Raw genomic sequence first — 25,394 nt, 5'->3', positions numbered from 1 at the left:
AAACAAAAGAAACGCAATAGTCTTTGCAATTTCTTCATATCTGTGAGAACTGACTTCACTACAGAAACACAAACCCTAAAATAGTAGCAGCCTTCACATTTGGATTGTTTTTAATTAAGTATTTTGTAGATAAATGAGAACAAGACATGTTAATTTCATTTATTTCCAGAATTCATTTTATATTTAAATTGTTCGGCACGAAACGCAACTTCCACGTTGAGATTAAACTACCTTTGCTTTTAGGCAGGTGATCACTGTAGTTATTTTCTGGCACTCTCTAGTATGATTAAGCTGAGTGAACTCTTAAGTGCTTTGCTGGCAAAAGGCCACCTCTGCAGCAAGATTTTGAAATAATTTGTAGCCTGCCAGCTGTCAGGTTTCTGGCTGATGGCAAGACCAGAATCTACTCTGTAACCTCCCTTAGATGTCGTAATATCAAGTGAGGTTTTGTTCTTAGTAACCTGTACAGAATGCCTATTACAGCTGTAAAATGTACATTGATCTCCCAGCTCCTGTGTAGCTATGTAGTGTCTGTAAATCAGCAAACTTAAGTTACGGAAAGGTGTATTTCATGGTGTATTTCAGATAAGCATGACCTACCTCTTCAGTGTTTTTCAGTAGATATGGCTGCTCATTTTATTTACCTAAAAAAAAAAAAAAAAAAAAAAAAAAAAGAAACCACAACAAAAAACTTACCAAAAGCAAACAAAAAAAAAAAAACAACCAAACCTCTTACAAACTGTATAGAAATGTTGATTGATTCAAAGATGAAAATTAGTTATCTGAGTGCCTTTGTCACGTCAAAGTGCCACCTAGAGGCACGTAGCAATTGTTGCACAGGTCTATCAGTTGCTTCATGGCAAAAAAGATATGACGAACACGATGCTTTGTGAAATGCTGTGTCTTAGGTTTGTTCCAGTTCCTCTGAATGCTCAGCTTGGTTCTTTTTTCCAGTGTTTCGTGTGTTTTCTTCATTACTCATTAATATTCAACAGCTAATACTAAGGGGTTTGTTTTTTTAAGAAATTGCGATTGTATTCTAGTTTTATATGTTTGTGTTTGATTTAACGTATAAAGCACCCAAAATATTTTTATCCTGTCAACATCTTTTCTTAAAACTCTTACTCTATACTGCTAAGAACAAGTCATAAAAAGAAAATGGAAGAGATATCTGCAAATAGAAACAGTGATACACTAAATATTATTTATGATGATGTGGCAGCTCTACTGTTCTAGTTGAGGGTGAAGGGATATATTTTATTTACCAACTTATTACTTACTTATTACTTTTATATGATTTTTATTTACCTGGTAAACTTGATTTCTTTTGTTTGTTTGTTTAGTATTTTCTCTTTTGAGATGTGGGGGGGTTTTTGTCGTGGTTTTTTTTTTTTTTTTTTTTCTGTGTGGTTTTAGCCAATTATGAATGAGCATTAGAAATTATAATAATCTTTATTTGAAGTTCAATTGAATATTGAAAAGAATAAAGTATGGCTAACTGTTATCCACTATAGAGACAATTTTTAGACCTTTTTCATAGTTAGAGAGCCTAAAAAGTGGCTCTTGAATCTTTAAATATATCCTCTTACTTGATTAATTTCACTTACATATATAGGCTTTCTTTACCAACAGCTGAATCTGCACCAAGCAGTGTTTCACAAAAGCTTATTCCAAATAACACTGCATGCCAGGGACCTTCATTTACTGCCAGCCAGACCTGGATTAGCTCCTACTGATTTGGAGGCAAAAGGCTTTTTACCATATTCTTAATCTTGCAGTGATCTTGTCCTTAAAGTGAAGCCAAGGATTAAAGGACTCCAGCTTCTTCTGTTTAAGCTTATTTTAAAAAGTTTTTTAAAGTTGAATTTGTGAATACAAGACCTGGTATTGGCTATTTTGTGAGTATTTTGTGCATCAAGACCACTCCTACGGTTTAATAATAAACACTGTTCAGCGGTTAAAAAGTCCCATGTTAAGAAAATTGAAATCCATACTGACATCTGCTAAAATGAGTTTAATGAAAGCTGTCTGAAATCTGTCAGTTATCCAAGGCCTTAGAGGGTGCTTAATGAATTCTGACGTATTGGGAATGGTAAAACAAATTTAGTTCTTTTTTCTACAATTCAGATTTGTTAAATGAATGGGCAGAAACAAAATATGCGTGTTGGAAACATTCCTAGGCTATAAATCATTGGTCTGTCTGATTTATTTAGGGTTTTCCAGGAGATATTGGAGTACCTGGATTAAATGGCCCCGAAGGTCCCAAGGTAAGACCATGAAAAATTATTCATGCTTACAGTTAATCAGCATAAATCGGTGAGGAAAAGGTCTGAGAGATGGAAATTAGCGTTACAAGAACAAAATTTGTCAAAATGCAAATACTTTGCCTCTGGTGTTTGTATGAAGAAGTTAATCAGATGTTTACTTGTGTCTGCATGGTTAGGAGAGGTAGTAACTGCGTTACAGAGACTTTGAATGGCAAGATGAGTGCAAGAAAATTTGGAAAAAGCACTGTGTAGTTGGAAATGCTGTGTATTTCACCAGTATTGAAAATGGTGCTTGTCAAAGGCACACAGACCTTTATCATCTCACTTGTCTAATACAGATTTTTTAACAAATTTTGAAATTAATACTAGCTAAAGATACACAGAAAGAAGATGGAAGTAATGTACCAGTTTAAATAATTAGAGTTATACAGACTAATATTTTAGACTAAATATAGCAGTGATTCTTAGAGAGGTTTAAGTGAAGGTTTGGACAAAAACACAAATGGGAAGTTCTTGGTTATAACAAGTAGGATAGAGATGAATACAGCTAATAGAAATGCAGGTGCATCAAAAATTAACCCAAAGGGAAATATTTGTTTAGTTTGTTTATTGTTGAAAGAATCAGTGGAGATTCTCACTCAGTATCTTTGGACTATCCCTAGGTAATATTTTCATCAATAAATTGCACAAGTATGCTGGAATTAAATTTGAACAAAGTTGAACACTTTCAGATAATCTTAAGTACTGCACTTTGTGCCAGTTCACCCCACTCATGTTTCTTCAGACTGATGTGTGCTGGGATTAAAACAATAAATCCTACTGTAAACATAGAGCTTTTCAGCTGGCAGTGATAGAAAAGAACTGCCAGATCTCCTTGAAAGGAAAGCATGATAAGGTTGTTAAAACCAAAGTGAAATTCTAGAATACGTGAGGGAGGGTGTCACGTTAATGCTACTGTACAAAGCACAAGAAAACTTTTAGAAGTACACAGAGTTCTGGGTATTTGTACTCCAGGAGGACACAGTCAAATGAGAATAGATGCAGAAAAGATTACTTGAATGACTATTCTGAAAGGTAGTTTATTTATCCTACCAAAATGAAGGGCCTTTTCTAGTTCTGTAAGCATAGCAAAGGGCAGAAATTGTGTGGAGACCAAAGAACTATGCAGGACCAAGGACATGAACTGTTTGCTTCAAGGACAAAACTGTAAAGTTGTTTGTGAATAAACAGAGATGGAAACGAGAAGATTTCAGCAGAGTTGTGAAATTCTGTGGCAGGTTGCTTAAGACAACATGGTACAGGAAACTGCGAATGGTTTAAGTATATAGTTTTATTTTACCTGGAAATTACTTCATGACAAAATTCATCATGCCTTGAGAACAAACATCACAAATAACGCACTTACCAAAGCCATAACCAATCTTTTCTGCACTTCATGTCTTTCATCTGTGTCAGAAACCCTGTCCCAAAATAACCCAGAAAGAATTTAGAGGGAAGTCTGAAAAAACATTATTTGATGCAGCGAAAGGGAAAAGTTAAAATACATTTCCAGAGGCAGGGATGAACTTTTTTTCATTCTGATTTATTCGTTTGCTAATCGGTTTGTGTAATGTTAATGGCCTTCCTTATATGAATGATTATCAGACAATTGGGTGGTAATTGCTCCAATGTTTCTGACAGTGGTGAATTATCAAGCTACTTTATAGTGACAAAAGTTTGTATACAGGATTTAGGGGCAACAGGAGAAGAGCAATAGGACAGCTCTTGACATACAGATCAAATTTGATCCTCCAAGCAGATGCGTGAATTCTGAGATCCTATCCCTACTGGCCAGTTTCTCCATTAACTGAGATTGCATGATTCCAAGTGTTACGCTGGGTATTTTTGATTGAATTGGTTTGATATTTAACATATACATTACCACTCTATTCCTTTCCCTCCCAAATATCAATTTAAAAAAATTCTAAAAGGTAGCCAATAACATTTATTTCAGAGTATGCATCCCAGTAATGGAGAAATTACATGGCTGAACAGCATTCAGTGGTCTCCAACACATTTGCTCTTAAAGACAAGAAGTTTAGACAGCCTGCTCTAATCAGGAAGATCTGATGGCTTACATTTGAGATGGAAGATTACCAAACTGGAAAATTCCTAAATGACTCCTAGTGCTATGGGAGAAAGGCTGCACACTGGAAATGTTCAGCTGTCATGATTTCCAGCTGTCTTGTGTTGATTGTTGTTTTGTTTTGTTTTGTTTTTTAAATCCTCCTTTTATTTTTAGAACTGTTTTTACTGTGTTGTGCTTTTCTGCATGTTTTTGTTTCTATTTCCTCAGAAGCAATACTCATTTTAAAAGCCAAGAGGCAAGATAAACTTTCTATCTTAGTAGCTGGCAAGGCAGATCTTTGGTCCCTTGTTGGAAAGTTTAAGCTCTATGAGCATGATCAGCCATTTCTAAATACCAGTAGAACTGGATTACGAATTTTCCCTGAATTATTGCAGTAATCAGCAAATCTGACCTACTGAAAATAATGTTCAAAGGCTTTATTAAGTAATTTGCTCTATAGTACATTACTCAGCTTGGAAACAATATTTTAGAAGGCGTTTGATCTTGATCCATTGCTTATTTAAAAAAAAATAAAGTTTTAAAGAAGTTCTGAATTAGTTTGCTTCGTATGTTATTCTTGTAAGTATTTATGCTCTGTAATTGAGAGAAGTGAGAGGAAAAGTCAGAGAATGGTGACTACAGCTGTAGTTTTTTCCAGTAATTCGTGTTGTACTGTGGAAGTGGTTGAGAACTTCTGACTTCTGCTCATTTATGTTTGCTTGGATGACATTTAATAAAAACAGCTGTTAGGAGTTCCACCAGTTTTTTAGGAGGTGGACATCTAAGAAATTGTCCGTGTGTGTACATTATACATAGATAGATAGATGTGCACACGGGTATGATATAGGATACCCCATTCGCAGACTACCTGAATTTTTTCCAGGCACTTTGGCACGTGTCTAATGACTGCCTTTAATTTCTGTTTGTTGTCTGAAGCATCAAAGGGGAGATGGAAATTTCCTTTAGTCCTAATACCATCTTTATAGTCTAGGACTTTTTTTCCCACATCCAGTTAAATGCAGTGTGAAGTCTCATACAGTGGCAGTGCTGCTGACATTTTCGTGGTATAATTGCATTGCACTGAAAATAATTTCTCTTAATGCATTTTGTTATTATACAATTTCTTGTCTTACTACACAAGAATACTGCTTATGCAGTGCTCCTAAAAGCCTTCCTGTCACTTCTGATGTGGTATGTCAAACAACATACATTCTCCATCTCAGACTTCCCTAAACTGGTCCGTAACCTATGGATCTTGAAGTAGCCTATTCCATTTTCTTTTCTGTTTTAGTTGGCATGCAAGCTAACTGTTACTGGAGGAATGCCTACACCTTCAGTCTAGACTTCAGCTTCATTAGTAAGCAATTAATAAGGCTTACGCTTGGAACTTTCCCACCATCACTTTCTTGAAGGGCAGATTTTTTTTCTTTTCTGTGCTTTATCTCATATTGTTAATCTTTGGTTCCCAGAAGACTAATAATATGATTACACAGAGATAAAATACATTGTCTTCTGCCAAGTTGAGTGCTCTATCAAGTTATTACCTATGCAATTTGGATGACCAAGATTTTTGACACACTGCTGGCAATTAGTTCATTTAATAAAGTTTTGAAAATGTTGTTGTAGCAGTCATAAAAACTCAAGAGTTGGCAAGCCAAGGTTCTTCATCTTTGGAAAGCTGATTATAAACAAGAACAAAAAGTAAAGGCTGAAAATCACAAGTACTTTTGGACAGGCAAGCTAGTAGTTAGAATTCACTTCCTAGTTTGTTTTCATTGCAATGTTTTCATCAAGTGCTAAATACTATCTAATCAAATGTCTATGAGAGTTATTTCAGTTCTGCTTTAATCTGTAATCTTAGTGATGGTATGCTTTGTTCTCAGAAGAAGAGAGATGGTTCTTCTGCAAGCTCCAGTATTTTATTTCCATTTCAAAAACTTAAAAATAATTTTTAAAAAATCTACATAGTCAAAGTATGTAAGATAATCAGTATTCCAGCAGATATTAGATTTCTGCTTCATAATCTCTTGACTTCCTTATGAACAAGAGTACTTAATGAGATATGCCTATCCATCTTTGCGTTTGTGTCCAGACTTTTAAGATGAAATTAAATAAAATTGTACCATAGTTGTTGTTAGCTGATGTAAGATCTCGCTGTTTTTGTTTGGTTGTTTAGGGACTTCTGGGTGACCGGGGATCTTTAGGGCCACAGGGACCAAAAGGAGTTGAGGTAAGATGGATTAATTATGATGAAAGATGGAAAATAAAACTATTCAGTCAGCACATTGTTTAAAAGGAAATGTTGTGAAGAGGAGGAAGATTAGAAAAGAGTGGGTAGGTATTTATGGTGTTACTGTGCAAGATTTCATTTTGCTTTTTTTCCCTTTTTGACTGGGATTGCAATGAGGTGTTACATGGTTGTGTATCCTTTAAATTTATTCAGTGAAGTTTATTCGGTGATTTCAGTAAAATCTCAAGACCTAGGTCCTGAATCTGACATGGTTCTCTTTGTTAAGCTGGGGAGACAGGGCAGAGTTGTGCATGGAGATAAAAAGCAAACCTGAATTTAATGAAAAAGTCCTGGATATACTTAAGTAAACTGTAAGGCTCCGTTTAATTGAAGTGAAGATAGACAGCTTTTCTTCTTAAAGATTTTTTAGGCACTCTAAATTCATCACAATACAAATAAAAACTTATGTATCTTAGGCCAGAAGTAATTGTTATAAATCATTGAATTGATGAATGTGAGAATAGACCTTTAGCTTTCTAAATAGTCGGCTTAAATTATAAAGCATGCTTAAATTATATCTCAGTTCATTGCAGGGGAGTTGTGCTAGATGACCTTTAAAGTTCCCTTTCAACTCTGAGGATTCTATGATTCTAAATTATGAGCTTTCATGGCAGATACTAGGTGACTAAAATCTAGCCATGACAAAATGTTCCATTTAATTACAAGCCAGGAAGCTGTAGATAGCATTTCTTAATTCCTTTGGTTAGTTCTATTTGGAACTGTAAAGCTTGTGTTCTACTTATTCCAGAAGCTGGATAAAATCTTACACTTTGAGAGAATCAGAAAACTAAATGATAACAGCATGAGCTCCTGGCACAGCGTTGGTACAAATCTGTTCTTTGTAACTGTATAATGAATGAATGAACCTTGAAGATTAACACTGCAATTCTCTATTATGTATAGTTCTATCAGCACACTTTATAGCACAGACACTGTCATTTCTTCATCTTCATACCCAAAAAGCCTGATCCCCTGATCTTCCTCCATTCCCAAGAAATAAAGGATAAGCCCTGCCAAAATGGTTTGGCTAACTTTGCTGACTGCACCGTTACCCATACGGAAGAAAAAAGTGGGAATGTTCCTGCTGTTCTCATGGTTATGAAGTGTCAAATGTTGCAGGAAGAGAGTAACCATAGGGCAGACAGAGAGGTTGACCCTTCATTGCTGTGTCTCAGAACCATGAAAATATTGCCGTAATGGAGGGATAATGAAGAGTACAGAAGTCTTTTTCTGACTGTCTGTGACGTAGTGCTTGGCCCTCTGGCTAATTAACTGAAATCAGTTCAGTCTCTCAGTGTTTCTGTCTGATTTGAGTGCATGCATATGCACATATGAAGCAAACGTATGATGATATACTAAGCAAAAATAGTTGTCTGCAGATTCTATTTTTTCTTGGCATCAAGATTATTGAAGTCCTGATTATTTTCTTTTTTACTTTGTTTTTCTTTCTAGGGAGAAGTAGGACCAGCTGGACCTATTGGCACAGTCGGCCCAAGAGTAAGTAATCTTGTTGTTGCAGAATATTATTCAGCAGAAGTGCTGGTTTAAGAGATACATTGACTGCGGAAAAAAGACTGTTTTAAAATAATAAATGAATAAATGTTTTAGGCAGAGATGGGAAGAGGAACGCCTTTCCAAATCCAGGTTTTGAAAGGAAAGCACAACCATGGTGCACAAAGTAAAACCCATGAAAAGGAAAAGGAGGCAATTCAAACTGCCTATGGTGCTGCTTTGGCACAGATAAAACCACTGTGCAGTTCTGAGGTCCTGAATGAAATACATTGAATACTGAAACTGGGGAAGAACTGAGTGTGAAACGTAGCTTTCATGGGAGTGATGTAAATGACAAATATTTTAAGAAATCATTCTCTAGCAGATGTGGTTGGTAATTGGTTAGAGTAGTACTGTTGGATTATCACAGTGCTGTTTGGACTGATGTTTTCATTTCACCACTCTGTCACTTAGGAAAATGTACTAACCTCTAAGCATTTTGGGGAGTTGAAGCTTATTTTTTTTAGAAAAAATTCAAAGCTGCAATCTTTCCTGCTGCTCCCCACTTCTAGAGATTCCTATGTTGTTTTTCCTGTTCCTTAGCTTGTCAAAATTGAGAATTCTCTTTTTGTTAGATATAATATTTAAGAACATGCTTGCCACATGGAATAAGTAAAAATAATGAAATGAAAATCATACTTTTCAACAAAGGGAATATTGAACAAATTCAAATAACTCAATTTGATATTCAGTTCCTGATCTCCTGCTGAGAGCGTGAAGGAAATTTTTATTTTGGCTGCCTCATATTTTAATTTCCCCCTTGGGCAATGCACCATGGCTGGATAGCATCTCCCATGTTGTGCAGTGGCAATGGGAAAGGTGCTGCTGCAGCACATGACTCATTGGTCACCTGTTGTCACGTTGCCTGCATCAATGTGTGTGCACCAGCCACTGTCTGCTGGTGGCAGAGAGACCCAAGAAGGAAATCAGCAAGCAGAAATACTTTCATATGGATCAGTTTGACTGAAGTTGAGTTAGAAATGAATACACCATTGGCGTGCCTTATGTCTCCTTGGTTTCTCTCTCACAACATGCTGCTGAGAGAAGTTGTGGATCTGTGGTGGCCCCATGGTTGCTGTCTCCAGGCATCTCTGGGTAGCTTGTTGGCTAATGTTCCTCTTGGAATGAGAGGTAGGGGAAATGGGAATTTTTCTTGGTGTGGAGCCCTGCCTGTTCTTCCTCTCATCCCAGGGCCCAACTGTTCTCACCTGTGTTCCACAGGTCCTGTTGGCTGGAGCAGCCTCACAGCCCCAGGCCACCTTGTTCTCAGTGTGCCTTAGCACTGCTCTCACTGCTCAGCCTGTGTCTGCCTTCCTGCTAGGAGCACACGCTGCTCATGCTGGACGTGGAGTTGTTGGATCTCATATAGCGCTCTTGGACACATCCGTCTTTTTAAGTTATGCTTGCTTGACTGCAATTGCACATTCATTTTGATTTACATAGGCTTTATTTCCAGCATCCTTGAAAGGAGTTTCAAAAACATTTGAAAGTAAATGTTGCTGAAGCTGTGTTATTGTATTTGTCTTCAGTATACTAAATAAGTATCCAAGAGCAGGGGAGGTCTCTGAGGGGGACCCTGACAGAGTAAGAATCGATGGAGCCTTACTCAGGGCCCCAAGGTACCACCAGCTGTCAGCTCTGCCTTTCTGGGCAAATATCCCTAATTTGTTTTTGCAGCCTCCACGTGCTGGGGATTCTTCTTTCTCTGGCAAACTACCTCTGTGCCCTGTTTTTTTTTCTGTTTTACAGACAGTTTTCCTAAAGTCTCACCTTTCTGTCTGAAAGTCTTGCCTGTCTTTCTTCCTACAGGCTCTTGCCTTCCTGTCCTACAAAACTGTTGTCATGGTCAGTAGTTTATTCCTCTCTTCCCCACCAATAATGCTCACCAAACTCTGTCTGTTATCTGTTATATCCACCCTTTCCTTATTCTTACAGAAACTACTCTAGACTACTCTAGCTTTCTATTGTACAATAACAGAGGCAATTTCTAGTTCTTCTAGAATCCATCTCCTCTACTTTAAGGGTTTCAGGTAAAAACATTCTACCCCAAAATCAAATTTAGGTGTGCACTAAGCAAACAGCAATAGGTTCTCCTCCCTTTTGCTCTCCCTTCCCCACCTGCTCGTTCCTAGTGTTCGCTTTTGGAAAAAGCAATAATAAATAAAAATGTGCATGACACCAAAAAACCTCGGGGACCCACCTAACAAATGCTGCCAGCAAAACAGATCATTCTCTGTTGAAACAAGTGGTGAATAGGAACCTGTGCTCCAAGTCTCAGGTTGGAAAAGAATTTTCATGTCTAAAACAGATGGATTTTGAGCTGAATTTGGTCACGGGATTTGATTTTTATTCATGTCTTTCCATACCTTCTCACCAATTCTACTCCAGTGTCAAATTATTACATTGTCTTAAATGAATTCTTATTAAAAAAAATAATAGAGGTATGTTTTCTTTAGTAATTATTTGTCCTGTGAAAATATGTTACATACAACATTAAGTAAGTGACCATGTTTATTAAATTCCATCTGTCGACTCTTTCTCAAAGGCTATCTGAAAATGAACACTGTAACTATCTGTTGTAGCTCAGCTCAGTGCAAGCATGTGTTCATAATTTTTTGTATCCTCACTGCTGGAGCAGAAAATGCCTTTGAAGTCCATCAGAATACTAAAAAGGTATTATGAGGGGTTTGTTGGTTTTTATTCTGAAATACATGCTTAAAACAGAAGCTGGTATCTATATATTGTCATTAGATGAGCAGTTCTCCTGAAGACTAAGGAAAGTGCTCTCAAGGGCACAGTATTTTCTGTAAGTGGTTCATTGCTTCCTGTAGGCTGAGGGCATGTGAGAAGGTTGTAGAAGAACGGGACTGGAGTGATAATAATATACATGTATTAAAATATCCAAGCGTGTATCAACATACTGTGAGGTGAAAAGAGGCACAGGTGGTTGCTGTTTCCTGAAAGGGATGGACAGAACAGATAATAATTTGGGAAATGCATGTTTGCTTTGGGATTACACTGCCCTGGAAGAATGATTTTGCTAGGGGTTAGCAAGTAGAAAAGCAACCATTTCCTCCATATGTAATTTACAGTCATATTGCATTTCTGCAGAAAGCCAAACCTGTGCATTCCACTTTGCTTTACCATTGCAATCCTCTTGTTCTGTTTTCTGATCAGCTTGCATCTGCCATTTGCCCTTCATTGCTCACAAGTAACTGGGATGGTATGGCCAGGAAAGCTTTACAAGCTGTAACTGCAGTTCAGCTCTGATAGGACCAAAGCCATCCAGGTCATTAATGGTGGTCACTAGTTTTCTTTCTATGAATTCTATTTTAAATATTCCTACATTACATTCTGCTCACCATAAAGACCTTATCGTTCTTCAGAACAAAAGAGTAAAATACAACATAGTAACCTGCAGAAGTTTGTTCTATGCTTGATCTAACCATTGTGGAAAGACATGACTTGCCTGCTCTGGGTCTCTCAGAACTTGTCTTCTCAGTCTCTTCTCCCTCCACTCCTGACTGTGCCCTGTTCTAATCCATTTATCAAAACAAAAGGCTATTCCTGACTCAGTGAGATTTGTTGTAACTTGCAGAACAAAATGAAATCACTCAGGCAGAGAGAGAGGAAAAAAACACAAGAGAAAGAAGATTAATGAGAAGTCTAGGATTATATAGTTTTGATAATACAATTAAAATAATAAAGAATGCCCAGAAACGAACTCACATTCTGATCTTCAGGCACAGAAAAGCCAGGGCAAAAGAGCCAGTTAGAAATGTCATGTCCTTTTCTGAAGGATCTTTTTTGGGATCTCTTACTTTGATCACTCCTGTTTCAGGACAACCATATGGAAACGAAAGCTATCATTACAGAGAGTCTGATTGCAGTTATCGGCCTGCTGAAAGAGCACTGTGGTTTAGCATCTGTTAGCTTCCTTCTAGCAGAAATTCACATTTTCTTGATACAGGTTCATTAAAATGTTGAATTCATTTTCCTTCTCCAATTGTCAGACCTGCATGATCTCATTACTGACTATCTCAAGATCCAGCCCCAGCTCACTTGACATTTACTTTTGGACCAAGACCTTTCCCTTGGAGCAGATGGGCGAAGTTTGCCTAGGCAGGGTTGTGCTGTTCAAATAACCAAATCTGTAGGCCATAGTTTAAATTGTATAGGAAGTCAAGAATACTTGACTTTGATTTATAAATGCATTAGATTCAAATGCAGGTACTAAATGTTACTAAACTGTTCCTTTTGTATATACTGAGTTTGATAACCACAGAAACTAAGGTGAAATTGAAATACTAATTCATTCTGTTTATTTTAGGGAAAACCAGGACAGAAAGGTTATCTGGGTGACCCTGGACCAGAAGGTTTAAAGGTAAATGCTGCTTTTATGTATGAAATAAGTGTGTTTGGATTATCAGCTGTGTACATGTATCCAGTGCAATATTGAATGATGTGTAGTTGAAAGGATGAGAGTTACGTCCACCTGAGCCAATAGTTCCCAAACCTCTGTTCATCAGGATGCTTGAGGTTGTCATAGCACATATACACTGAGCTTCCACTTCCAAAACATGTAGGAAAATGCTACATAATGTGCAGCATTATGAAGGAGAACAAAATTCTTCTAGTTTAAAATATGGGATTTCTGGAAGGAGAAAAAGTATGTGTTAAAATAGAACTCAAATGGGAGTTTTCCTAATAAAATATTTTGTAACAAAGTTACTGACAGAGCGTGCAGGTAACATTTTACTTCTGAATCAATTCTGAAATAATCAAAGCAATCATATTTGTTAACAGGAAGATATAAAAGAAAATTACATCAATTCAGAGTATTTGCTGACTTACAGTTCAATGAGCCCTTAATACACAGTTTTCATTTTTGTGGAGAATACATAAATATTCTAGGATAAAGCTACCATATTTTTTACAAAAATAAAATCAACTGATGACATTTATTTTTATTTTTCACCAGTTGCATAATTTTAGTTTCTAAGGTTATAATTGGCTGCTGTAGATTAGAAAATAAAGTCTGTTAGGAAAACAGAGAGCCTGAATATACACATATGAAAGAAATTACTTTTCTAATGAACCTCATCTACCTCATCTGTTTTCCCCATTTAACAGGGAGAACAAGGAGACCAAGGAAACATTGGAAAAACTGGTGAAGCAGTAAGCATGTGTTCTCCTGCTGCTTTTATTTTCATTCTGTATTTATTTGAGAGTGAATGGTTAATTTATCATAGTAAATTTAATGATGAATTTTGGTTTTCCTTCAATCTGTAGTATATCAGGTTTAGCTTTGTGGTCTTTCAGAATCTTACTACTTAAAGAAATTCCTCAGTTAAAATATTTGCCAGAATTGATTCTGGTGTTTCGGTTTGTTTCTGGTTGTTTTTGTTTTTGTTTTTTCATAATGGGTGAATGCTGTAGGTAGTCACAGGGATCTTCCAAAGCGTGTTCAAGTTGGTGAATGAGCAATTCTTTTCCAGTTAAGTGATTTGAAAGGCTGCATTCAGCCTGAGAAGTATTTTACAGATTTGTTCTGTCTGTTCCTCCATAAAATCACAGAGCTCCGGGTGACCTTGAGGTGACATGTAGCTATGTGCCTAGGCAGAATACGTTATCTCCATGTCACTCCTAACAATTACTAGGCTAACTAGTTATTAAAAATCTCCAAGGACGAGGGCTCCATGACCTGCATGCAGTCCAGGGCTTCTCTCTTTTTATTTTGAAGTTCCTCCAGTTCAGTAATCTGATCCGCTTCCTCTTGATACAGCATTCTACAAATGATAGCTGTTACTGTGTCCTTTCTTCATTCTCTCCTTTTCAGGCTAAACTGTCCCAACACATTTAGCCTTTCATTTTTTTCTAGTTAATTTAGGTCACCTTCTTACTATCCTGTAGTCCATTTCCAATTTGTATAGGCATCTTTGTCTCCAGCTTACTGCCCAAACTGCTCAAACTGCTGAGTAGAAAGGAAATTCTTCTGAGTTATAAGTTTTATCTTTCCCAGTTCTTAATTTTAGATGCTGTTGTAATTAATAACCACTTTAATGTGCTGCCTTGCAGTTCTCCCTGCTGAATTCCATTTCCTATCTTTCTGTAAAACTTTTGCCTAGGAAGTATAAGTATCAACTTTCCATGGCTACTGATAGATCAACCGTGTTTTTTTTTCTACTACAGATGATTTGAAGCCCAAATATCAGATAGCATAAGCACTTTATTGTGCTTTCATCCTAATTTTTTTTCCAGAACTAATCTCTGTAACATCTGGCACAAGAGTACATGTACAGATCCAGAAGTAGCACCTATGGTGCCATAGTCAAGGTGGATTTGTTTTTAAAAATACTTTTAAGTACCATAAAGGTTGGCTGGCAAAATTGAACTTAGGTTGTTATTTCTTTCTTCAAACCTCAATTTTAAATTTTTATTATAATTGAGATGTAGAAGTATTCTATGTATCAGCTGGCTATGAAATAACAGAACCTGACTGTTGGAGCATCCACTCTTCTTCCCCCTCTTTTCCTTTGTTCTTGGTCTTCTTTATAATAGAGATGGTTGAAACGATTCTTCAAGGATCATCAAATAAATCAAATCTATAGCCTTAATATTTGCTCACTTAGTGTTTCTTTTTTGTTTGTTTATTTTTAAATATGTGTCAAACTATATGAAGTCCATTGCAGAATAGTAGGGTTGGAAGGGACCTGTGGAGGTCATTGAGTCCAGCCGTCGTCTTCATGAAGTATGAAGCTGATGGGCCTATAAGAAGCGTCAAAAAAGAGCAGGCATAGATGGTGACTGTGATCTGGAGGAAAGTAGAATGCACAGATTAAGTACAAATTTTCATGAAACTTAACTGAAAATGCCCCAAAAATTTCAAAGGAGAAAGTTAATGTGGCAAGAAGTGTGATGCCATTGAAAGAATGGTGAATGGAGATATTTGAAAATGCTGAATTGTTAATGAAATAAAGTTGGAAAGATTTTCACTTAACGCAGGAATATGTTAGGATACAACCTGACAGACAACTACTTCCACAGGCACTTTAGGAACCAGCCGAGTTCATTCCTCACAACCACGTTTTTCAATTGATTACTCTGAACTTGGGTTTGCATTAAGTACACAGCGTGTTTTCAATTATTCCACTACAGGCCAGTTTCTAACATGGAGCATATGTGCTGGCAAGATGTTTTGTCTGTCTTAGGCATGTATTACTTGTGAGATCTGGTCTTTGATTCATTTCCCACAAAAATACTCCTGTCAAGAAGATTTCTAAAATGCTTTTATTGTCACTGTCGAGTTTTACATAAATCCTTGCAAATGAAAGTTTATGACTTTAATAATAAGGTTTAAAACTACGATGAGTTTTTTTTAATATTTCAAAGCTTGGTTTTTTTGTGCTTTTCTTTTCTATTGCCTAATACTCTCGGCTTGATTTTTGTAATCCACCACTGGTCCCCAAAGGATTGAAGGGGTACTGAATAGCAATGACTTGACAAATGGACTTTAGAGTGTATTGATTTTCTTACATAAGAGGAAGAGAAACCTCAATCAAGTCTCAGTGGCTGATCTCTATGGCAAACCAATCCAAAACTGAAATTTAAGGAGTCACGTGGTCTTTAAGAACGTCTATTGGGAAAAATCTTGTGCCTAAGGTATTAATGGGACAAGATGTTTGCTTTCTGATTGTACTTTCCTTTCACTGTATGTTACTAATTGTTTTAAAAAGTAAAATAATATTTCTAAAACTTATTTTTTTCTTTTGTCCTGCTGGTACCTGTTCCTAACATTATCTGTTACTTGTCCTCTATTTTCAAAGGAGAGGTGAATCTGTTACAAACTATCTCCTTAGCTCCCCTTGAAGTCTCTATTGCTTTTGCCATTACTTTGGTTTCAATTATTGTCATCTCAAGTATTGTTCTGCTTTCCAGACATAGATGCTTCCACTCTTACACAGTTTCTTTTCCTCTTTTTGTACCGCCAGGAATCCACTTTCTTCTGGTGTTTCTACCATACATTTTTTTTATTACTTTATTTTGAGGAACAGCATCTAGGAAACTTTCTACTTAGAAGCCAATATTAGCCTTCTCACTCAAAGGTTTTTTAGGGCAAGCCTGATGTGCTGGGTAACACAACACATTCTCCATTGCTGTTTCCCTGTCATTCCTTCTGTTTCACTTCAGAGCAACTTACTCAGAAAGACAATACTTCTGACCTGAAGAGGGGTCTTGGTCAGTTAATGCATCACCATTGGTGCAGGGCACAACTTTCTGTCACTGTCTTCAGCTCTCTGCACAGCGTGGCATTGACCAGGATGTCAGGAGCCTCTGTGGAGGGAGAATAGATCTCAGCTCCATCTTGGCTGTGATTAGGTCTTCTCTTTCTGAAATGAGAAAATGAAAGTGATTAGTCTTTTAGCCTTTTGAAATCATACCTCCACGGTCCTCATCTTGATGAACAAGAGTACAGGGTAATTCTTTGTCTCACCGATTTCTGCCTGGCATTGAAGCCTGCAGTTGGCCACAAGTCACACTGACAGCAATGGTAGCTCTGATTTTCTGAGTTCGTCACAAAGTCCCTTGATCATGACACTGACCTCTGAGGATTGCCTCACTGCCAGTGTGACTAGGATAGATCTCTGACAGATGCCAAGAGACACCTTAGGCTGAAACATAATGCAAAATTTCAGACACACAGTACGTTGCTCTAGCAACCATTGAGGAACCTGTTTGTCTCTCTAGCCTGTTCAGAAATTCATTTGTGCCAGTGCTGTGAGCCTGCAAGGTCACTGTCTCAAGGGCTCATTGCAGTATATATAAGCTATGAGATTTCCAGACTAGTTAGCAGTTCAAGGGAAAAAAGAAAATAAAAAGCAATCAAAAGGTCTTACTTTGCACCTGTTATGCTAAAGTATTTGGGCCTTAACTCTACTGAAATTACATAAGTAAAAATCTTTTTAAAAGTTTTGTTTTGTTTTTTAATGACAGAAATTTCAGGGTGGAATATTGTCTTTCTGATATGAAATGATTTCTATGGAACAAACTACTACTTGGTTTATGAAAAGAATATAACTGCCTATCGAATGCAGGAGAAATATTTTTCTTTCTTTTTTTTTTTTAATACTTCCTTAAATGCCAGGCTAGTGCTAGTTAAGCTAGCACAGCTTATGTAGACATATGTAGAGACTCTAATGCTAGTGTGCCTGTTGCCATTTTATTTACACAGTGCTTTTTGAAGCAATGCATTGCAGTGCATTCACGCTTTATTCTGTTTCTGAAAGCTTTCATGTTTCTGCCATCTTCCATGTGCAGTTATATGCAGTGTACTCTGGGCACCTCTTTTTCTTCAAGTTCAGCATTCCATATTTTTTCTGAGCTGATTTTCTGTTTTATAGTTTGAGGTTTTGCAGGCATAGGGAATAAGATTTGAAAAAAAAAAGAAAAAAAAAAAGCTTAGTATCTTGCTTTCCATTTCATATGGTGGTACTTGTCCTGCACAGGGGAAATTTGTGGGAGAGCCTCAGGAGAGAGCTACTTCATTTTTAAAAAGGACTAGAAGACTTTGATCTTCCTGATTTTCAGTTTGTTTGGGCTACAACACCTGTTCTACTGAATTTCCCCTTGAAATCTGTGGTCGGGCTGTATTGCTAGCAAGCTGTATGTTTGGAAAGCTTCCAGCACTGCAATGTTAGGATCACAGGTAGGCTCTGTGTGATAGCACATTACTATGATTGAATTAATGCAATTTGTAGGAATAGATATTTACTAGTGGTTTGTCTAACTGCAGCTGTCCCCTTGCGTGGACTTTAAGCTCAGTTAGCTTGTGCAGTCCTCACTGCCCACAGGACCACTTATACAAATAGAGCAGAGGCTCTCAGGAATCGAGAGTTGTGCTATACTGCTGCTAGGCACTGTGGAGCTGCCAGCTATGAACTGGTATGGACACTGCACTAATAATTCCTCGTACTTCTTATCCAGGGATCAGCTGGCTTACCTGGAGAAACTGGGCCATCTGGAAGCCTTGGTGAAAAGGTATAAATAACATATCTAACATTCAGAAGCAAAAATCAACTTTAAAAGCTGTTGGGGAGACAAAATATTAGTGAGAGGTGTTTTGCTTGGATAAAGCTTACGTTTTGTAGTATTTCAGTGTATGGGGATGCAATAAACAGAAACCCAAAAGCTTTTATTAGGGGTACTTGTCTGGTGTTCTTGATTTGAATTGGTAATGAATTTGCCAATCTACCAGCAATTTGTTGCTTACAGGTGTGATATGTCACGTTAGGACACCTTACTGTCTACTGCTATTGATTCACAAAACTGTCATAAATGATGGTTTTTTTATGCAACAGTCATTGGTTAAGCATTGCTACATCATTAACAGATGAAGTAGAATGATAAATATGACAGTATGCGTTAACTGAGTAAAAAAGGCAACATTGTTCGTTTTCTCTACCGTATAATAACACTTGTGTATGAAAGTGAAGTTTGGCAGACGATGTGACTAGAACTGCATAAATAGCTTAAGTATATTTGACATGGTTTTATTTAGGCGAAATATTTTAAAACTGAAAAACAGGAAACTATTACGGCACTGCATGTCAGCTTCAATTATAATAAAAGCATAATTGTTTGTCAGAATGATCCAGCACCATTTGTGTTTCTGCCCTGCAGGGCTGAATTATTTCATCCAAACTGGTGGCTGCTATTTACAGGAATCTTATTAGAAAAGTCTTAGCAATTTATTAGAATTTCTGTGAACACGTGAACAGCAATTTATCAGTGGAAAGCGCTGCTTGTTAAAACTAAAATAATATTTAAGAATTCAGTATCAAAGGATGCTTTTTGTTCATAACTATACTCCACTTCAACAAAGATTACCTTGGGATACTGCTGTTAGTTTAAGTAGGAGGGAGGGGAAGAGACAGTAGAAGAATAATTGATCTATCAGCAATTGGAAGCAATCTTCTTCACAATACAATAATTATTTTCATTACTGTGCTGTTTCTGTAGAACTTGTCTTCCTCTTTTCTGGATTGAATACTACAGTGTAAACATGCTGTGTGGATTTAAATGACGAATAAACTTTGAGCACATTTATTATAAAGAAATGTGTCTTCAAAGTATGTAACAAAATATTGTATTATCTCTATGTCATGTGTACTGTCCACGATAGATGTGCAATCTGTGCAATTAAGATTATCTACAGCCAAGCTGATGGTTGGGCTGGATGTTATAAGAATAAAAGTTGGGAAAGTATGTAGGACAAGAATGAGATCTTCTCTATGCTGCGCATTCCCATTGCTTCTGCAGCTGATGCAGGGCTGCCTTCCTTTTAGATCTGTTCTTTTCCCAAAACGTGCTGAAGAAATGAGGGAGAGAGGAAAAAAATTGTTTACTGAGGTGAGGATTATAGATTAAAAACATAACTATAAATGTGGTGCATGGAACAGAGAGATCTGCTAGTAGCAGTTAGCAGTTCAGAAAAACTGGTGAAGTACAAAATCTCTTCTGTAGATGTCTAAGAAAAGGAAAGACCCTAAACCAGAGGTGTTATGCACCCCCCTTTTAGCAGTAAATCCCTTGTAAATTGTGAATGACACCTCTAATAAAAGTCTTCTTGCATCGCTGTTGTATTGTTAGAGAGGGTCTAGGAATGTTTCAGGGAAAGAACCCTCACTTTTATTTTCTTTTTAATTTTTCATTAAAGGGAGAGAGAGGCAGTCAAGGACCAGTAGGTCCTCCTGGAGAGAAAGGTGTGATGGTAAGTCGTAAGTAAGGTTGAATCCATATTTATGTTAATTACAAAGGCACTTTCCCTTCCAAAACAGTAATGAATTGTAAGCCTTCTGACTGTGCAAACTTTATGGAAAATAGTAGTATTTATAATAAGGTGTTCCTAGGAAGCTTCATTAGCAACATTTTGACTGCTGTTGAGCTGATGTTGCAAACTGATCTTCTGAATGAAGCAGCAAAATAACAGAAGTTTTATCAAAATGCTCTCAGGAGACTTGCATAAAAAAATAAAACACACTGAATTGAAAGAAGAGAGAAATAAAGGAAGGGAAGTAGATCAAACGATTTGTTGTGTATGCTGTTGTAACCAAGTTGTACTACTAGTCAGACTGGTAACCAGTGTGAGCTCTTCAATCTACTGCACAGCAGTTGCGGGCAGCCCCTGGGTTCGCCCTAGTGGGAAGACTGGTTTCCTGACAGCAGTGCTTGTTCTAAGTCGAGATGCAACAATGAATGCATCAGTTGGCATTTTATTAATTTACCTCCAATTTTTCAAGCAACTGACTGGATTTATTATAGTTCTTCTAGTAACAATTTTGATGAAATTGTGTCTTTTTTCTATACTTACTTCAATTCTAGGGTTACCTAGGACCTCCAGGAGGCCCTGGGCCAGTGGGGCCAGAAGGATTACCTGTAGGTATAAAATAGTGTTTTGATTTGACATAAAATATACCATTTTTTAAATTGCCTTTTTGCTCTGCTGGAGTTACGAATGTTTTCTAGCTGGTACTGGAGTCTGTAAAACTGTCATGAAAATTTGTCCAGTCAGACGCAGTGTTCACTTGCTCTGTATCAGGATAATCCATGAATTGAGAGTATCCTTTGAGGAATTTTTTGAACATTGGACAGAATTAATGTAATCCAACAGATCACGCTTTCTTATTCAGAATAAGATTACTTAAAAACTGCTATCCAGATTTTACTAGATAAATCATACTAACACAATTAATTTAATTTGAATTATGATGGAAATTACTAATTTGTTTTGGTTGCACTGGTTGTTACTCATTGTGTATGAACCTTATAATTTTTATAAATCTATATGTCAAAGACAATAATTAGCTTATCTGACATGTAGGGACCTTCTGGGACAAGGGGACCACCAGGGCCACAGGGGCCTAAGGGCAGAAGGGTAAGTAATTCTGCTTTTTCATGGTACTTAGAGCAGGGTGTTGCCCAATATAAATTTGATGTGGAACCCACGTACAGTTGCTTCCTCTGAATTCTGGATTCCAGCTATTTGTAGTGAAATCAAGCAGAAGATAATTGTATTTCTATCCAGGAAAAAGTAGGAATCTTCTTTTCCCCTCACGTTTCAGTTAAATGAGGATTTGCTTTTGATTTCAGCTGAGAGCAGGACCAGAGCAAATATAACTATTAGCCTTATCCTCTATAGACAAATATGAAAGTGTTACATTCATGACCACTATTGATCTGTTTGGGTGTTTTAGGAACAGTTTTCTTCATCAATACATCGTTTATGTTTTTGAACGTAAAATAAAAATACCCAGTGGCTCAGTGAGGGAATAGCAAAGTCAGAAGAGAATGTATTAGCTTGGTAATCTTACCTGCACAAAAAGAAAATTAAGTTCAGAAAATTAGCATGTGAACATGTGAGATGTAGGGAGCAAGTGTCATACTAGTCAATGCCTAGAAAAAAATGAGTTAATTGAGGCCAGTTTTTCAGAATGCAGATGTATTTGTTTATGCAAGATATCTGACAAAATTCAAAGAGAAACCTTAATGAGCTGCAGAAGCTGAGAACCCACCCTGCCTTTCAGAAACATGGAGCCCGATGAATTATCAGAAGTTATCTTAGCAGCAGAGTCCAACCCCAGCCATTGGCTTCTAGAACAGTAGCTTCTGAAGCATTCGGAAGGTGTTTTTACAAATAGGCTTGATATAGGGAGGCCCTAAGGTCTCCCAGGAACCTGTGTTGGTAGCCTTCTGACAGGAGTGAGGTTCTCTGTTTTAGCTTAGATGAGAAATAAGACAAATATCCCATTTACTTCACAGACAGATTTGAAAATCTGTATCAAAATAAAAATGCAAGGCAATTGCGAGACTGAAAATAAGCAGAAGTTTGGCACCACTTTCAGTGGTCTGATTCAGTGAACCAGATGAGTGCACTTACCTCTCTATGATTTCAGTGGAAGCATGACTCAAAGTGAAATGCATCCTGAAGTGTTTTGCTGAATTATTACTTGCAAGCCGGCGGCTTGCAGAAGAGTTGTATTATGCAAACCCAGTCTTGACTGTACGAAGCTGATGTTTGAGAATTCTTTGGGCCACATGTCTACTGGAGTTTGCTCAACTGGTCACCTATGGGATACAGTGAGTTCAAAGGCCAGCTAAAAAGTAATCAGTCTCTGAAACTGGGACTAAACTTCTTTCAGGTAGTATGTTTTAATTCCAGTGGACACAGCATTCTCTTTGAAACTTCCCTTCTGACCCTTCCCTCTTGATAGTCCATCTGCCAGCATCACCAGTGCTGGGACTGGGACCAAGAAGCTGCTTGAATGTGAGTGCTCCAGGCTCTCCTCCTTCCTGGCAGCAGATTTAATTTAGATTCTGTTTTGAAGGTAGGAGGTATTTTATTTAAGGAATGTCACATCTTCTGCCAACTGAGACAAGATTTTTTGAGGGTGTCTCTTAACGATTTTGGCAGCACACCATTGAGTACATTGCTTATAATTAAAGATCACTCAAAATAAATCCCAAACATCCCAAGTTCTGTGGAAGTCGTGGTACAGAGTTGTGGTTTGTGCCTTTGCCTACATCCAACGTGACTAGGAATGCTTCATGGAAAAGTGTCTTGGAGCAGACCCAAATCTTTATGCTCTGTGAACAAACTTCCAGTGAAGCTGTTGAGAATACTTTCTACTCTCAAAATCAAAATATCAAACCCAGAACGCATAAGGAAAATATTTGGAGGCCCCTGAAATCTGGGGTTTGTCATCACTGGATTCAGAATGACAAGTATAAGAACCCAAAGCTCTGTGTGGCAGAACTTGGAAAAATTCATACCGTGGTCACATACAGAAGTTAAATAGAAGCATATGGAAAATTCCTTTTATTGTATACTGAAACAAGAAATTGTCCCATCTTCACAGCTGGAATCTGCAGAAACCCCTGGGAGCACTGACCTCTACTTCTGCACTGTCACAGAGTGGAATTCCTTCATCCCATAAATTATGGATCTTTCAGCAACCGGTTCACATCCGAAGTTTCCCAGCAGAATACTTTTGGCTGAGAGCATCCAGCTGCTAGTCTCCAACACACTGGGGAGTTCTGGCCAGCTGAAGGGAGGCTGTCTGGCAGTCTGTGGAGCACGCTGGGGGCTTGGGGGAGATATGCCACTGAGCAGAGCTTTCTCTGTTGGGTCCTTTTGTGACTCACTTTTCTTTTTCTTGTATACTATTTGATCTTTTGAAAGTACAGAAGGAGAATGCCATTTGGTAGATACTTTATTGTCAGAATTGGTACTCTGGAGAATGGAAATAGCTGTGTCAAGGAGAAGGAATCTCTTTCATGGCCAAGAGGAAGAGTAGTCTTGAAGGACATACTGGTAACAATATTGTGGCAGTGGCTCTATGGCTGCCAAGTTTTTAGTTCTTGTGTGTTAATGTATGGAGAAGAAAACTTGAATGTCAGAGACTGATACTGCTTCTTGTGTGTACCATAATCTCCATTGAACTCAACTGTTACCTTTAATTTGAGAGAAAGTTTTCCTGTATCATAAGATTGACTTCATGAACAAGACCAAAGTAAAGTTCTTAACACCTGCTAAGATTCTGAGCAGCTAGTATTCTTCAGGCTAATGCTTAGTATTTTAAAGCTTAAAAGCAGTTATTTTTATGCTCTTATTTTCCTGGAATTCTTATTGAGAGAGACGTATCTGATGGCGTACTTAGCATACATAGTGTTATTTTCACTCTTATATCTATATCTTATATATCTTATATCTTAACATGAGCCAGCAGTGCGCTCTGGCAGCTCGAAAGGCAAATGGGATCCTGGGCTCCATCAGGAGAGGGGTGGTCAGCAGGGACAGGGAGGTGATTGTCCCTCTCTACTCGGCTCTTGTGAGGCCCCATCTGGAGTACTGTGTCCAGGTGTGGAGCCCTCAGTACAAGAAAGACATGGAGATTTTGGAAAGGGTCCAGAGGAGGGCGACTAAGATGATCAGGGGGCTGGAGCACCTCCCCTATGAGGACAGGCTGAGGGAGTTGGGCTTGTTCAGCCTGGAGAAGAGAAGGCTGCGGGGCGACCTCATTGCAGCCTATCAGTACCTGAAGGGAACCTACACCCAGGAGGGGAGTAAACTCTTCAAAAGGGCTGACAATAGCAGGACTAGGGGAAATGGATCCAAGTTGAAGGAGGGAAGATTTAGGTTGGATGTTAGGGGAAAGTTCTTTACAAGGAGAGTGGTTAGGCCCTGGAACAGGCTGCCCAGGGAGGTTGTGGATGCCCCGTCCTTGGATGTGTTCAAGGCCAGGTTGGACAGGGTCCTGGGCAACCTGATCTAAATGTGTATGTTTGGTGGCCCTGCAAGGCAGGGGGGTTGGAACTACATGATCCTTGAGGTCCCTTCCAACCCGGGTGATTCTGTGATTCTGTGATCTAGGAGACAGAATGAGGAAAATAAAAAGAATTGGTTGGTTCCTCTTTCCTTCTTAGATGAACTTCTTGCTTTATTTATTATCTTTAAGTTTTCAATGCAGTATGTTTCATTTTAATAAGAAAACTGTACCCATGCCAAAGAAAAAAGTAGCAGCAATTATTTGGCAGACTTACTCCTCAGCTTAGCTGCAACCCAAATTAAATAGCAGCAAGCATATTGTATGTATCTCTCATTCTGTACAAGTTACAGTAGGAAAAGATACAGATCCAACTGATCTGTGCCAATAATGCATAGCTGTATACTATTCATAGGAATGTTATGGTGTGTTTTTGATAGAACATTCAATTGTCTTTCCCTTGGATTCCTACACTCTGCTCTGTGACTGGCTAAAGGCAGGCAAAATCCTGAGCCAAAAGCTGAACATTGTGTTGGTTTCTGTTAACTTATTTTCAATTCAAAGTTATTTAGTGAAAGGTTAGTGTTTTGAATGATAGGCCTTTTCACTTGATTGTTAGTGATTATTAGTGATCATTCTTCCTAGTGAATGGGCTGTCAGTGTAGCAATATCTCTGTGACTAGCAGGAAGATTTTGGTGTACTATGCACAAAGTACAAACTGACAATCCTATCATTTTCCTTACAGGCCGATCTCCCAAACTGTGGGTTGTGAACCCCCAGTGTGATTAAAAGGAAGTCACAAGTGTTTAAAACAATTGATCTGTTAATATTATTAATGATAAAAGATAAAACCTAG

General features: G+C 37.7%; 1 protein-coding gene across 1 annotated transcript in view; it reads left to right on the top strand.

The window, feature by feature from the left end:
* COL24A1 (collagen type XXIV alpha 1 chain) overlaps positions 1–25,394 on the top strand; it is a gene marked incomplete at both ends in the record, with an annotated part of 108,071 nt that overhangs the window by 42,558 nt on the left and 40,119 nt on the right. The window contains 9 exons of the mRNA XM_079535501.1: positions 2,214–2,267; positions 6,551–6,604; positions 8,117–8,161; positions 12,546–12,599; positions 13,349–13,393; positions 18,200–18,253; positions 19,932–19,985; positions 20,597–20,650; positions 21,096–21,149. Coding sequence (XP_079391627.1) covers positions 2,214–2,267; positions 6,551–6,604; positions 8,117–8,161; positions 12,546–12,599; positions 13,349–13,393; positions 18,200–18,253; positions 19,932–19,985; positions 20,597–20,650; positions 21,096–21,149 — 468 coding nt within the window. The remainder of the gene's footprint in view (positions 1–2,213; positions 2,268–6,550; positions 6,605–8,116; positions 8,162–12,545; positions 12,600–13,348; positions 13,394–18,199; positions 18,254–19,931; positions 19,986–20,596; positions 20,651–21,095; positions 21,150–25,394) is intronic.

Source organism: Tetrao urogallus (genome assembly GCF_951394365.1).
Source record: "Tetrao urogallus genome assembly, chromosome: 5".
Lineage (NCBI taxonomy): Eukaryota > Metazoa > Chordata > Aves > Galliformes > Phasianidae > Tetrao > Tetrao urogallus.
This window is presented reverse-complemented; position numbering and strand designations above follow the sequence as displayed.